The sequence below is a fragment of the Eurosta solidaginis genome, chromosome 5, assembly GCF_040869045.1.
Source record: "Eurosta solidaginis isolate ZX-2024a chromosome 5, ASM4086904v1, whole genome shotgun sequence".
Taxonomy (NCBI): domain Eukaryota; kingdom Metazoa; phylum Arthropoda; class Insecta; order Diptera; family Tephritidae; genus Eurosta; species Eurosta solidaginis.
The window spans coordinates 82,147,543-82,162,172 of NC_090323.1; the positions used below are offsets into that span (position 1 = coordinate 82,147,543).

Sequence of the window (14,630 nt, forward strand, 5' to 3'; positions counted from 1 at the left end):
GTGACATGAACTCATTGAGTACTCTTACCGGAATACGTCCATCTTGTTTTGTCATAGCCAGGGTTTTTCCTACAAGTATGTTCGGTGTTGATTTGTTTGCTGCTTCGACAACCCACAATTTGTTTTTCCCACAATCCCCATCAACCTTTGCCCAGATGACTGCGTCGGATTTGGTGGTATTCGCTGACTCTCTTCCACCAGCACTCGCTTACTGCTGTAGCCTCTCTCTTAGCCGAAATTAAGTGGCACATCCATGTTCTTATATCGCATCGTCTTGCTTTGCATATCGATCTTGATGCCTTGGTCGATTAAGAAGTCCACTCCAATTATGATTTCATCAACAATCTCTGCCACTACAAAATTGGCGTTCCCAATTGCGACTTCACATTCTACTTCACCTAGAACCGTGGTGTCTTCTCCAGTGGCTGCACGCAATCTTCCTCCATGCAATGGTCTTATCTTCTTGTTGACTAAATCCGCTCGAATAATGGAATGGGATGCACCCGTATCTACAGTCAGTAAACGTTCCTTTCCATCCACATGTCCTCCAATAGTAAGATTGCTCGACCTTCTTCCAATTTGTGAGATAGAGATTATGGGGCATTCAATTGAGGGAGCCAGCTGTCGCCCCTTGTGGCTGACTCGCTTTAGTTTAACGATTGAGTGGACTTGGAGATTTGCTCATCTCCTTCAGCTCTGCGTTTACGGCCACCCACATTGTTGGAGCTATTTGGACCGGTGCTGCAATGTCGTGCAATATGAGCTGGGTTGCCGCACTTGAAACATTGAATAACTCCGGCATTCTTCAGTTGTGATCCCTTCAGTGCTTCCAAAATTGTGTCTACCCAATCTGGTCTTTCCACTTCCACCCGATGAGCTTTATATGCTGGTTTACTCAATAGTGAGGCAGTTTCCTGAGTCAATGCATGTGATACCGTTTCTGCAAATGTGGCTTTGGGTTGCGTGTGCGGCTCGCTTCGTTTCGACGTCCCGTATGCCATTTATAAAGCTCTGAATTTTTACCCTTTCGGTGGATTCCACGGGTGCGTCGGCATTCGCCAAATGTGCAAGCCTTTGGACATCTGACGCAAACTCCTGCAAAGTCTCATTAGCCTTTTGGTAGCGGTTTTGCAACTCTATTTGGTGTATCTGCTTCCTGTGTTCGCTTCCGTATCGCCTCTCTAGAGCGCTCATCAATGTTTCGTAGTTGTTCCGCTCTCACTCGGGAATAGTCTGTAGGATTTCAACAGCAGATCCTTTCAATGCCACGAATAGTGCAGCAACTTTATCTTCAGCACTCCAGTTGTTCACTGCTGCGGTCTTCTCAAACTGAATCTTAAACACCTGGAAAGGAACAGAACCGCCAAAGGATGGTGTTTTTACCTTTAGATTGCTTGCTGAAACAGCTGGGCGATTTAGTTGTAACTGCTCCATACGACCTTTTAAATCATCTACTTCTGCCTGAAATTGAGGCATTTTTGCATCCTGCGCTTCCATTTTTGATGATACCTGTTCCAAAATTTCTGCCTACATTTCAGATATACGTGCCTCTTGCGCTTCCAATTGAGATGCCGTATATGTCTTTTGGTTTTCCAGTTGAGATGACACTTGCGACGTCATTTCTGAAATACGTGCCTCCTGTGATTCCAGTTGGGATGCCATATATATCTTCTGCTCTTCCAGTTGGGATGCCATATATGTCTTCTGTTCTTCGAGCTGTGTTTCCATCTTGGATGTTATTCGTGTCTCTTGTGATTCCATCTGTGATGACATATACGTTTCCTGTTCTTCTAGTTGAGATTACATTGTCGATGTTGGAGCAGATATTGCAGCATGTTCAAGTCTGCGCTTATAACTGCCTACGATGTTTCGTTTTTCCTTTCAAGTTTTGTTGTTGTCTCGTCCCCATCAAGATAAAAGACATACTCGTCCACATCAATTCCTTCTGCTTCCATTGCCTCTCGTAGCCGTGCCTGAAGTTCGAGTTTAACGCCGCTTGTATTCAATCCACGGCTCTCCAACTCCTTCTTTAGTTGCTGGATCTTCAATTCACTGAACTTTGCCATGTCCTTGTTGTCCTCTGGAATTTATTCAACAATTCCTCTTCTGACACCAATTGTAACGAATTTACTTGCAAATCCTCTTATTTGCCCTTTTGCTAAGTCCGTATCACTTAAACTATTGAATAAATAACTCCAATATTGAATAATGGAAATATGGCCTTTATTATAGTACTTCACAATAACACTTCTACTTTCAACTTACTTACTTAATTGGCGCTTAACCGTCTAAACGGTTATGGCCGTCCAACAAGGCGCGCCAGTCGCTCCTTCGCTCCGCCAAACGGCGCCAATTGGTCACACCAAAGGAGTTTAAATCGTTTTCCACCTGGTCCTTCCAACGGAGTGGGGGCCGCCCTCTACCTCTGCTTCCATAGGCGGGTTCCGATAGAAACACTTTATTGGCCTGAGCATCATCTTTCATTCGCATAACATGGCCTAGCCAGCGCAGCCGCTGCATTTTAATTCGCTGGACTATGATGATGTCTGCGTATAGCTCGTACAGCTCATCATTAAATCTTCTTCGGTACTCGCCATCGCCAACGCGTAGAGGTCCATAAATCTTTCGAAGAACTTTTCTCTCGAACACTCCCAAAGCCGCTTCATCCCCATATAGCAGGACGGGTACGATAAGTGACTTGTAGAGTATGATTTTCGTTCGCCGAGAGAGGACTTTACTTTTCAATTGCCTACCTAGTCCAAAGTATCATTTATTGGCAAGATTGATTCTTCGCTGGATTTCAGTGCTGACGTTGTTGCTAGTGTTGATGCTGGTTCCCAAATAAACGAAGTCTTTTACTATTTCGAAATTATGGCTGCCAACAGTAGCGTGGTTGCCAAGGCGCATATGCGCTGACTCTTTGCTCGATGACAGCAGGTACTTCGTTTTGTCCTCATTCACCATCAAACCCATCTTTACCGCTTCTTTTTCCAGTTTGGAGTACGCAGAACAGCGCGGGTGTTTAGGCCGATGATATCAATGTCATCAGCATTTGCCAGTAATTGCACGCTTTTATAGTATATTGTTCCAGTGCGGTTTAGTTCTGCAGCTAGTATAATTTTCTCCAGCATCAAATTAAGGAAATCGCACGATAGGGGGTCACCCTGTCTGAAACCTCGTTTAGTTTCGAACGGCTCGCAGAGGTCCTTCCCAATTCTGACTGAGCTGATGGTGTTGCTCAACGTCATTTTGCACAGCCATATAAGTTTTGCGGGGAAACCAAATTCAGACATAGCGGCTTATAGGCAGCTCCTTTTCGTGCTGTCGAAGGCGGCTTTAAAGTCGACGAAGAGGTGATGTGTGTCGATTCTCTTTTCACGGGTTTTTTCCAAGATTTGGCGCATTGTGAAAATCTGGTCGATGGTAGATTTACCAGGTCTGAAGCCGCACTGATAAGGTCCAATCAGCCGGTTCACGGTGGGCTTCAATCTTTCGCACAATACACTTGAAAGAACCTTATATGCGATATTAAGAAGGCTGATTCCAGGATAGTTGGTGAATTTTGCAGTATCCCCCTTGTTGTGGACTGGGCAAAGAACACTTAGATTCCAACCGTCGGGCATGCTTTCGTCCGCCCATAATTTGCTAAGAAGCTGCTGCATGCGCCTTACCAACTCCTCGCCGCCGAACTTGAATAGCTCCGAAGGCAATCCATCAGCGCCCACGGCCTTGTTGTTTTTCAATCTGGTTATTGCTATTCTAACTTCGTCATAATCGGGCGGGGGGGCATATATTCCATCCTCATCGATTGCGGGATCGGGTTCTTCATCTCTGCGCGGTGAATTGCTGCCTCCATTTAGGAGAGCAGAGAAGTATTCCCTCCATAATCTAAGCACTCTCTGGACATCAGTTACAAGTTCGCCGTTTTCATTCCTACAGGAGTTTGCCCCGGTCTTAAAACCTTCCGTCTGTCGCCGCATTTTTTGGTAAAATTTTCGGGCGTTATTCCTGGTGGCTAGTAGCTCAAGCTCCTCGCACTCTCGCCTTTCTGCTTCTGCTTTTTTCTTCCTGAAAAGGTGTCTCGCTTCCCTTTTCAACTCACGATAGCGTTCACACACTCCTCTTGTCGCGCTCGCTTTTAACGTAGCCCTGTAGGCAGCGTCTTTTCTTTCGGTTGCAACGCGGCATTCTTCATTATACCAGTTGTTTTTTCGTGGCCGCCGGTAACCAATTTTTTCCTCGGCGGCAGTAAGAAGTGCTTTGGAGATATGCTCCCACTGCTCCTGTATTCCTTCAGGATGAGTTGTGCTCTCAGAGAGCAGGTGTGAGAGTCGAGTTGCGAAATCATTGGCAGTCTGTTGTGATTAAAGCTTTTCGACGTCTAGCTTTCCTTGTGTTTTTTGTTCCTTGGTTTTAGCCGCGTTGAGACGGGTGCGTATTTTGGCTGCAACGAGATAATGGTCCGAGTCGATGTTAGGTCCTCGGATCGTGCGCACGTCTAAAACACTGGAGGCATGCCGTCCGTCTATCACAAGGTAGTCGATCTGATTGCGAGTATTTCGATCAGGAGACAGCCATGTAGCTTGATGTATCTTTTTATGCATGAACCTCGTGCTGGATATGACCATGTTTCGAGCACCGGCAAAGTTAATCAGCCTCAGTCCGTTAGGAGAAGTTTCATTGTGTAGGCTGAACTTTCCGACTGTAGGGCCAAAAACACCTTCTTTGCCCACCCTGGCGTTAAAGTCGCCAAGCTCGACTTTTATATCATGACGGGGGCAGCGCTCGTATGTGCGTTCTAATTGTTTATAAAAAGTGTCTTTCACCTCATCGTCTTTCTCCTCTGTCGGCGCATGGGCGCAGATGTATGATATATTAAAAAATTTTGCTTTTATTCGGATAGTGGCGAGACGCTCGTCCACAGGCGTGAACGCCAGCACTTGGCGACAAAGTCTCTCTCCCACCACGAATCCGACGCCGAAACTGCGCTTATTCGCATGGCCACTCCAATATATGTCACAATTTTTGATCTTCTTTCTTCCTTGCTTCGTCCAACGCATTTCTTGGATGGCGGTGATATAAGATTTTGCTTTGACGAGGATATCAACCAGCCGGGCATATACACCAATCCCATTCAGGGAGCGGACGTTCCAGGTGCATGCCCTCAATTCATTGTCCTTTCAAACGTTTGCCATGGTCGTCATCAATAGAGAGTGTATTTATCCGAGGCTTGTTGTTATATTTCATTGGAGTATGGTTTTACGTGGCGGGTGCCAAGCCCAGCGCACAACCCGCTCAGCGGGGGTGAAAATATTACTTGGCACGTTTATATAGCGAACCGCTTGCTCCAAGACAGACGCCCGCTTGCAGCCCCACCTAGAGGTGTACAGACGCTGCCGATAAGATCTCCCCCGGCTAGCCCTTAAACCGATTATGTCAGAGTGGCCTAGCCAGGTTGTCGACTTCTCACATTAAATGAAACTGACTTTCAAAATAATACTGCTATGGCTCACTAGATAGCGTCTTAATCGAAACTGCTTGATAGCTTAAATCAAACTGAATTCCAGCGCCTCTACATTTGCTGCCTTTTATACTCTCTGATTTCATCGTTCGCATCTTCTAGGCGATTCCATTTCCAGAATCTACTACAGCTATCAAACTTCTCAGATGTAACTACAATTGCACGATTTTATAGCTGCTCTCATCGCATACTTTCAGGAGTATCTCAGATATATGCATGTGTTTGTGCATTGATTCTCCGCTGCTCGTATACGTACATGGTACATATGTGTAGACGCAATTATTGTTTCATTTATGTAGATACATAATGATTGAATTATTGATGTGAATTCACGTCACTGCTTAGCATCGGCTTAGAGATGGCAGCACCCCTTAGTTTTGCTAATATTCGTAACAATATTAACCAACGTCATAAAATCTTAGTATGCAGATCCATCATTGAACCACATTTTGTCTACTGTCCTACAATTTTACTATAAGTAAATGATACACAGATAAAAAAAAACCTCAAATACAGCAAAACAAGGCAATGCGATTAATTTTAAAATGTTCGAATAGAACACCTAGAAGTACAATGTTATATATTGTAACGAATTTGCTGCAAATCCTCTTATTTGCCCTTTTGCTAAGTTCGTATCACTAAACTGTTGAATAAATAACTCCAATATTGAATAATGGAAAAATGGCCTTTATTAAAGTACTTCACAATAACACTTATACTTTGCAACTAGCTGGCTTAATAACCAAACTGAGAGCTTAAATGAAACTGACTTTCAAAATAATACTGCTCTTGCTCGCTAGATAGCGTCTTAATCGAAACTGCTTGATAGCTCAAATCAAACTGAATCCCATCGCCTCTACATTTGTTGCCTTTTATACTCTCTGATTTCAACGTTCGCATCTTCTAGGCGCTTCAAGAATCTACTAGTCCATCAGCTTTCAAACTTCTCAGCTGTAACTACAATTGCACGATTTATAGCTTCTCTCATTGCATACTTTCAGAAGTATCTCAGATATATGCATGTGTTTGTGCATTGATTCTTCGCTGCTCGTATACGTACATGGTATATTCGTAACAATATGTTAAATTGGCTTAGTATAAAACAGTCCATAAGTTACTTTACATTGAAATTTATTCGTCATGTGATATTAGGAATACTTCCGAAGTATCTGGGCAACAAAATACATTTTAATCATGAGATTCACAACTATGAAACTAGAAGTAGTAAAAATATAAGACTGCCTAGGGTAAGAACTGAGTTCGCTAAAAGAATTTAGAATATATAGGTTATAAAATGTATAATGAATTACCAAATGAGATAAAAGGCTGTGAAAATATTAATAAGTTTAAAACAAATTATTTTTATACTGTAAATCATTAAAATTTTTCTTTTTTAATTTAAACTAGGTCTTAAAGACCGTGAATAAATACAAGAAAAAAAACAGGTCCTCAGTGATATCCGCAAACAGGGGTCGGACCTCTATGCCAGGAATTGCCCGGCGAACACCGTTATTAAAGATAAATACCATGAACTCGCAGAAAATGGAATCCGTATCCCTAGGGAGACGCGCTTTACTTAAGCTCAACTTCGATCTGCATACTGTAACAGTTAAATTCTTACCTATCCAGAATGTATGTTTTCCTTGCAATGTGTCGCCGTATGACACCAACGATTTCTTTAATTGCAATTTGGAACCAACGCATCTAACACCCCTCTCACTCTGGTCCAACCCTCTTGAAACCGCAAGTTTCCTTGAACTCTCGTTAGAGGATATTGTTGGGAATTTATAAGTGATCGCACTTATTGGATGGGGCGAAGCACTGCTACAACAACAACAACAACTCCGAGAGCAGTATTACATGCCATTCTCAGATGCCACTTGCACATCTAATGACCAGAAATGTCGCGTTAGCAACTGCAACAAGTCTTAAAGCCTCGGGGCAGGTCGAGCGCATGCCTTATGGCAATAGCAGTATAGCGCCTTCTAATATAGGGCAAACGGAAAATATGGTCCCGTACCCAAGCTTCAAAAGAGATCTTGGGGCCACAATTGAGCCGAAGGGTTGGTGACAGATTGCAGAAATGGCAGGACATACTAATGTGTATACGAACCGTTCCAAATGAATGAAAGGAGGCGGATGTGCTCTTTACTGTGTGGATCCAGAAATAGGTAGATCCTATAGGCTGCCAAATTATTGCAGCGTCTTTCAGGCGGAAACTATAGCCGTGAAGGAACAGTCCCGTCAATATATATATTGATTGTCAGGTGGCAATTGAGGCAATAACCTCACGCAGTACTTCATCAAGAAGTGTTCTGTTATGCAAAGAAGCGTTGGAAAAACTTCACTCCAAGGCTTCAGCTACTAGGGGTGGCAGAGTTGCCAGATCTAGAGGCAGTAATTAAACTGGGTTCTAGAAAACTTCTAGCTATACAATTATTGACTAAAAGTTATAAAATTATAAAAGTTGTTCATATATATATATTATATATAATCGATACAAGCGATTGTTCAGATAAAAAGTTTAACGTAATTCAGTGGCGGATCGTGAGCTTGGCTGTGGGGGGGAAATGGTATCAAAAAGTTTCATAAATTTTGTTTTATTCTTATAAAAGCGGTATTCATGTGTAAATTGTGTATAAATGCATCGTGAAATGCCAAAATTTTGTGCCTACTGCTATTTTCATGCTCAAGAAAATGCAAAATTTTTCTTGAATGTTTTTTGATCTGCGTACAGCGCTTAATAATACCAAAATGTAAGCTTTCGATTTCAAAGTATTTTCGAAAGTATGTATGTATTCTGTTTTTAAATACTTTGAGGGCCGCGGAGAGGGATGATTTTAAGTTAAATAAACGTTTTTGACACAATTTTATAACCGCTATCTGTCAAAAATGCTTCTACTAACTTAAAATCACATTTTATTTCGACTTCCCAACGACTTAAGTGGTCACCATTTCCTTCAAATCACTCTCCATACTACTCTAAAAAACGGAGAAAAAGTAAAGCGTGATTGGCTCGTTTGGAGTGCAACAAAAGAAGCGCTTTTTTGTTTTCCATGCCGGCTTTTCAGCAAAATTTCCGAAAATACCCGATCAGTTTTGACAAAATCTTCAGGTTATTCTAAAGAAAAAGGTTGGAAGAGGTCACACGACAAAATTCCTGAAAATAGTCAAAATCATTAAACTTGCTATATAGAGTGGGGCCAATATGAAAAGAGAATTCGAAATGCAAGTTCAGTGGATTTTCTCTAGCGGAAACCCTTAAAAATTAGGCAGCTCGCAGGAGTATTTTGGAACTGATCAGCAATTATGACCCCCTTTTGCATGAACATTTGGAGAAGGTGAGGGAATCTCAAACGAAAAAGAATCGTCTCCAAGCACATTATTTGTCTGATGGAACACAAAATGAGTTCATAGAAATCTGTGCAAGTCAAGTTATTAGAAAGATAGAAGACGAGAGAAAGTCCGTCAAGTATTACACAGTAATAGTGGATGCAACCCCTGAGTCGGCGCATATTGAGAAGACTGTTTTTATATTACGTTATGTTTTATTAGACAGGGACTCCGGAAAATAGAAAATCCAAGAACGCTTCTTAGAGTTTGTCGATTGTAACGCAAAAACAGGAGAAACTATCGGCTGAGCTGATTCGCAGCACTCTAAAAAAGCACAATATTCCACTGGATAACTGCCGTGGGTAAGGGTATGATAATGGCAGTAATATGAGCGGTCATTACAAAGGAGCGCAGAGTCATATCCTGAGAGATAACTCCCAGGCAATATTTGCACCTTGTGCTTGTCATAGTTTAAATTTATGTGGAGTGAAAGCTGCTGAATATTGTGCAGAAGTCATCACATTTTTCGGTATTACGCAGAAATGGTATAATATCTTAAGTGCAAGCCCTCAGAGATGGGAAATTCTCAAGGAAAAACTAATTGCTCCTTGGTATGTTTATTTTTGTTGTTACTTAACGACGACTACATTTCATTTATTGTCGTGCATTGAAAGTAATTAGACATGTCATCAAGAATTTTGCATGATAAAATCCATTTGTTAGGCAATTTTTCTCCATCCTGGGTGTAAACTACCTTCTAACAAAGAAGTTATGAAGGTATTATTTTTTAATTTACGAGCAGTAAAATTAAATTTACGTGAGAGTGCTAAATTAGTGGTCGAAGAAGTGAATATTTTTTTGGGATAAAGGTCGAATCCCCACTAGAACCAAGGAACACTGCATAACAAAACTTGAAGATTTATATAATGCATGGAGGAAAGTGAATAAAAATTATAAAATTAAATCGGAAACGCAAAGAGAAAGAGAAGAGGCGTGGACGCCGAAGTTAGATGACTTATTTGATATAGCAAGTGCAAATGCACTGAACCTTGTTAAAAATTCAGAGGAAAAATTATTTTTGGAGAATCAAAGTAGGAAAGGTAGACCGGGTTTATGTATGGCATCGATTACAAAACAGCAGTAAGTGAAGAAAGAACGAAAGAACAGAGTGATCGTGCATTAGCTGCTTCTAGTAAGAAGAAATTTTATATTATTTTTAATATAGTATAACATATATTTATTTGTTCTGTCTTTATTCAGCTGAAACAGCTGAACTTTCCTCCTGCAGTTCGGAGATCGATATCAGAGAAATCGCTGCTAGCTATGAGGAAGTTCAAGGTTATAAATTATAAATAATGAGAATGAAACTATATAAAACGTATATTAGAAATAATTGAAACACACAGGGTTACCATACAAAAGTAAAACCAGAACACTTAATTCTTTTTTAGCAGGTCTTGGGAGCAGAAGTTGTAATGCCAACGCCACCCGATGTAGTCGTCGTTAAGTAACAACAAAAATAATATTCTGCTCTGCTAATCAGTAAGAACTGACGGTAAACTGTTGCACTAATTGTGTTGCAAATAATTATATACAAATATGTTCGTATGCAAAGAATGCGAAGATATGTGAAAACTTCGCTGTTATTTTTTAATTTGGTTTTTTCTGGATAAAATATTAATGTTAAATAAAACTAATACAGAGCAACATTTTTCATCAGATACATATGCCCATAGAATATTTGTGAATAAAGTTTTTCTATAAAATAAATATTACTGAAGTTAAGAACAATTAAAGCGAGCCATAGTGAGAAAAATAGCATTTTTAGCAAACTTTGTGGGCTTAAGGCACGCCCAATAGTTATGCAAACGATCTAAAATTTTTATATATAATTTTTTTCTGATTTGGAATAAATCTACGGGTTTTCCAAGTGAAAATACGAAAAAAAAAAATAACGGTCACACTAATATCCCATCACAACCAGTTCGTTCAAGTTTTATGAATTTTTGAAAATTCACGACATTATTCTTCAAGTCCATTCATGAAAGGCTGTGCCGAAGATTGTCCCGTCCTTTCTTGTTTGTATTACTATAATCTACAACATTTTATACTTATTACCTACTTTCCGGAAAATCTGAACATTTTCGTGGACTCAGTCGCTATGGCCAGACACTACAGTAAATATACGGTCATGAAGTAAATTGACCTTACAGCCATTTGAAGTGGTCAAAATGTAAAATTACCTTATGGCCGTTGACCTTATGGTCACCATCGCGATACCCTTCTGTGCTATTATCAAAATTTTCATCCTGGTAAAAACATGTCTTCCACTAGTCATAAAATTTATAATATTACGCCAGAACTATGCGTTATGACATTTCGGTACCTAACTAAATATTAGGCACATAAAAGCTAATTTTATGAAAACAAATTGCTCGATATTAAAACCAAAGCAATCATTACGTATTCCTTTTATTTTGCAGATCTAATTCGGACAAACATACATATATTACGTAAGAAAACCAAAAAAGATCGCATAGAACCGGGCAAATACAAATCCGGAAAAATTCAAAATGCCGCCAACACGGCAACAGCCGCTTTTGTTTCTAAATATTTCCAAAGAAATATACATGTCATCGAGTAACAAAATTACCGCTGTCTCAGTAAACACTACTACAATCACTACAATATTTAACACCGCCACAAGTGGCAACACCGCTAACAACTCAAGCTATTTCGAAGATATTGATGGATGCAGCACCATCAGTGACAACGAAGAACTCTACGCAAGTCATTTTGGTACACATTTGGCCGTTCCAGAATGGGAAGCCATTCTTACAACAATCGTGCTTTCCATAATAATTGTACTAACTATAATTGGAAACGTTCTAGTCATCTTAAGTGTATTCACATATAAACCATTACGAATAGTTCAAAATTTCTTTATTGTATCATTGGCAGTAGCTGATCTTACGGTTGCATTACTCGTTTTACCTTTCAACGTAGCATACTCGATTCTTGGTCGCTGGGAGTTTGGTATTCATATTTGTAAAATGTGGCTCACATGCGATATTTTATGCTGCACCTCGTCAATACTTAATTTATGTGCGATTGCACTTGATCGCTACTGGGCCATAACTGATCCCATTAATTATGCACAAAAGCGTACTGTAGGCCGAGTTCTATTACTGATTGCCGGTGTATGGATTCTGTCGTTAGTCATTAGTTCGCCTCCACTTATCGGTTGGAATGATTGGCCAGATGAATTTACAAGCGCTACACCGTGTGAATTAACGTCGAATCGTGGTTACGTGATATACTCATCATTGGGTTCATTTTTTATTCCCTTAGCAATAATGACTATCGTATACATCGAAATCTATATTGCGACCCGTCGGCGATTGCGTGAACGCGCCAAAGCAGCAAAAATTAATACCATTGCAATGAAAGGTAGTGCTACCGGTGTACCTGCCAGTAACAATGTAAGTGCAAGACGAAAAAGCTGTGCTTGCGCTTCAATTTGTCTAACCATAGTAAGTTGTGGTAAATTATCTAGCCAATCAAGTTCTTCAGTCATAATTCCAAATGATCAGGATTCCATTAGCAGTGAAACTAAAATTAATAATGAAACACCGGCTAGGACCAATTGTCAGGATATGGAGCAGAGCAATATTATTGTTGCAGCACCACGCAAAAAACCCCGTCGTGCGAAAATTAAAGACTCCATTAAACAAGGAAAACTACGAGTACGGAAGCAACGACTGCGTAAAGGTGATGGCAAATCGAATGAAGATAAAAAGGCGCCATCTGCAGGAGGAACTGTCGCAGAGCACTTAATGCTTATGGTAGCTGAAAATAAAGATATGGAAAATTATGAAATATCTGGTGATAACAGTGAACAGAAAGCAACCTCAGAGAGCACCGGCACTAATGACGTTAACAATGATGAAAATACTTCATTTAAAATAACACCACCGCAGTCATCGGTGGGCGCCACTTCTACGGCGGCTATGTCATTGCAAAAACAACCTTCCGGCGTTTACCAATTTATTGAGGAGAAGCAAAAGATATCATTATCAAAAGAACGACGAGCTGCACGTACATTGGGCATTATAATGGGAGTTTTCGTAATCTGCTGGCTGCCTTTTTTCCTCATGTATGTAATCCTGCCCTTCTGTGACACTTGTTGTCCTACGAATAAATTTAAAAATTTCATTACGTGGCTGGGTTACATTAATTCAGGATTAAATCCAGTGATTTATACGATATTCAATTTGGATTATAGACGAGCATTTAAAAGACTTCTCGGATTTCAGTAAAGAGAAAAAGACTAAGAAATAAAAGTTATTAGTGATTGTTGAATGTAAATGTTGTTGATTACTGTTTTGGGGTGTAAGAGTAAATAAATTAAAAAGAAACGCTAAATTAAAAAAATAAGCAGGTGTATTTCTTTGTAAACAGATATATAAATAAGTAAATATGTGATCTATATATATAAATTCAAAATAAATAGGGCAATGTATTTCCATTTTAAATTCGTTTTAGTGGTTTTTGTTGTATAAACTGGTTTGCATGTATGGGGAGTCCATTTTCTTACGAGTAAGTATTTACGCATGTTGGTTAACTACCAGCGCATTGACCAGCGCTATAATGCGCGTTACAGGTAACTTTGAAACAGGAATATTGCGTAAACGGAAATGGTTACCGCGATTCTTGACGGTACGCCTACACTGTCAAAAAGAAAACATGTGCGCTACACTCGAAGAAAAAGGGAGTGATTTTGTCGTAAAAAAACTGTCAAAGTAATGACTGGATTATTAAACGCAAAAAATCTTATTATTTCTTTATAAAAATGTTTGTAAATTATCGAACTCGAGGCCATACAATATTAAATAACACATAAAAACTTTTTAATTTATATGTGTTATATATTGCCTTTTTTTATTTACCGATATTTCGACTTCAATTAGAAGTCATCTTCAGGAATCGTTGGATGTACCAGGTCGACCTTAATATTGTATGGCCTCGAGCTCGATAATTTACAAACATTTTCACAAACTAAAGGCCAAAAAACCATAAGCAAAACGGAGTCTTTTAACGTTCCACATTTCATTTCATACTATATTTGCTTAAGATTAAGGATTCTGGATGAAACTGAAATCTACAAATTATTTAAACTTAAAAAAAATTTTCAGGATACATTGTTGAATAAGCAATTAAAAGGAACACATAGAGAAAAAAGAAAAACGAAAGAAAGGGTGTACTCTACTTATCGAATTTTTAATTAAGAGAACAAACTTCTACAATGAACGTTGTATTATAAAAACGAAAAGTGTACATTATTTTGTAATACAAAAAATTTAAAATTAATTTTAAAAAAACTTTTAGGTATATACATATGTGCAACTTCCGCAATATCGTTATTTTATATTTTAATAATAATAGTATAAAAGTATCATCCGATAATATTTGATAATCAGAATTCTGAAATACCCTGTTAAAGTTAAGAGAGGGATTGAATAGCCAATTTAAATTGCTGTGGATTTGTTACCAATTTTAGTTAGTTAGGTAATGTGTTCCACAACGGCGCGGCTATAATGAAAAACATTCTTGAAGTAACTGAATATTTTAAGTGTGGGGCTATAAGATTGCATGTTCTAGTTGAATGTGCCGAAGTTAATTTTGAGAAAAGATAATGCGAACAACGCATATCGATTATCTGGTATATAAGTAACAATAAACGACGTTCAAACATTTTTTTTAAACTGCAACCAAG

General features: G+C 39.4%; 2 protein-coding genes across 5 annotated transcripts in view; one reads left to right on the plus strand and one right to left on the minus strand.

The window, feature by feature from the left end:
- Oct-TyrR (Octopamine-Tyramine receptor) overlaps positions 1 to 13,292 on the plus strand; it is a 430,474-nt gene extending 417,182 nt beyond the window's left edge. For all 3 annotated transcript variants that reach the window (XM_067787329.1, XM_067787330.1, XM_067787331.1), the window contains one exon: positions 11,338 to 13,292. In XM_067787329.1, coding sequence (XP_067643430.1) covers positions 11,428 to 13,173 — 1,746 coding nt within the window. In that variant the 5' untranslated portion in view covers positions 11,338 to 11,427 and the 3' untranslated portion in view covers positions 13,174 to 13,292. The remainder of the gene's footprint in view (positions 1 to 11,337) is intronic.
- LOC137252096 (uncharacterized) overlaps positions 1 to 14,630 on the minus strand; it is a 450,569-nt gene that overhangs the window by 84,995 nt on the left and 350,944 nt on the right. Inside the window, exon 6 of one of the 2 annotated variants that reach the window (XM_067787324.1) lies at positions 13,010 to 13,045. The exons of the other annotated variant lie outside the window; for it this stretch is intronic. The gene's annotated coding sequence lies outside the window, so the exon portion shown is untranslated. Of the gene's footprint in view, positions 1 to 13,009; positions 13,046 to 14,630 lie in introns of those variants that run through there. 2 annotated transcript variants of the gene reach the window in all.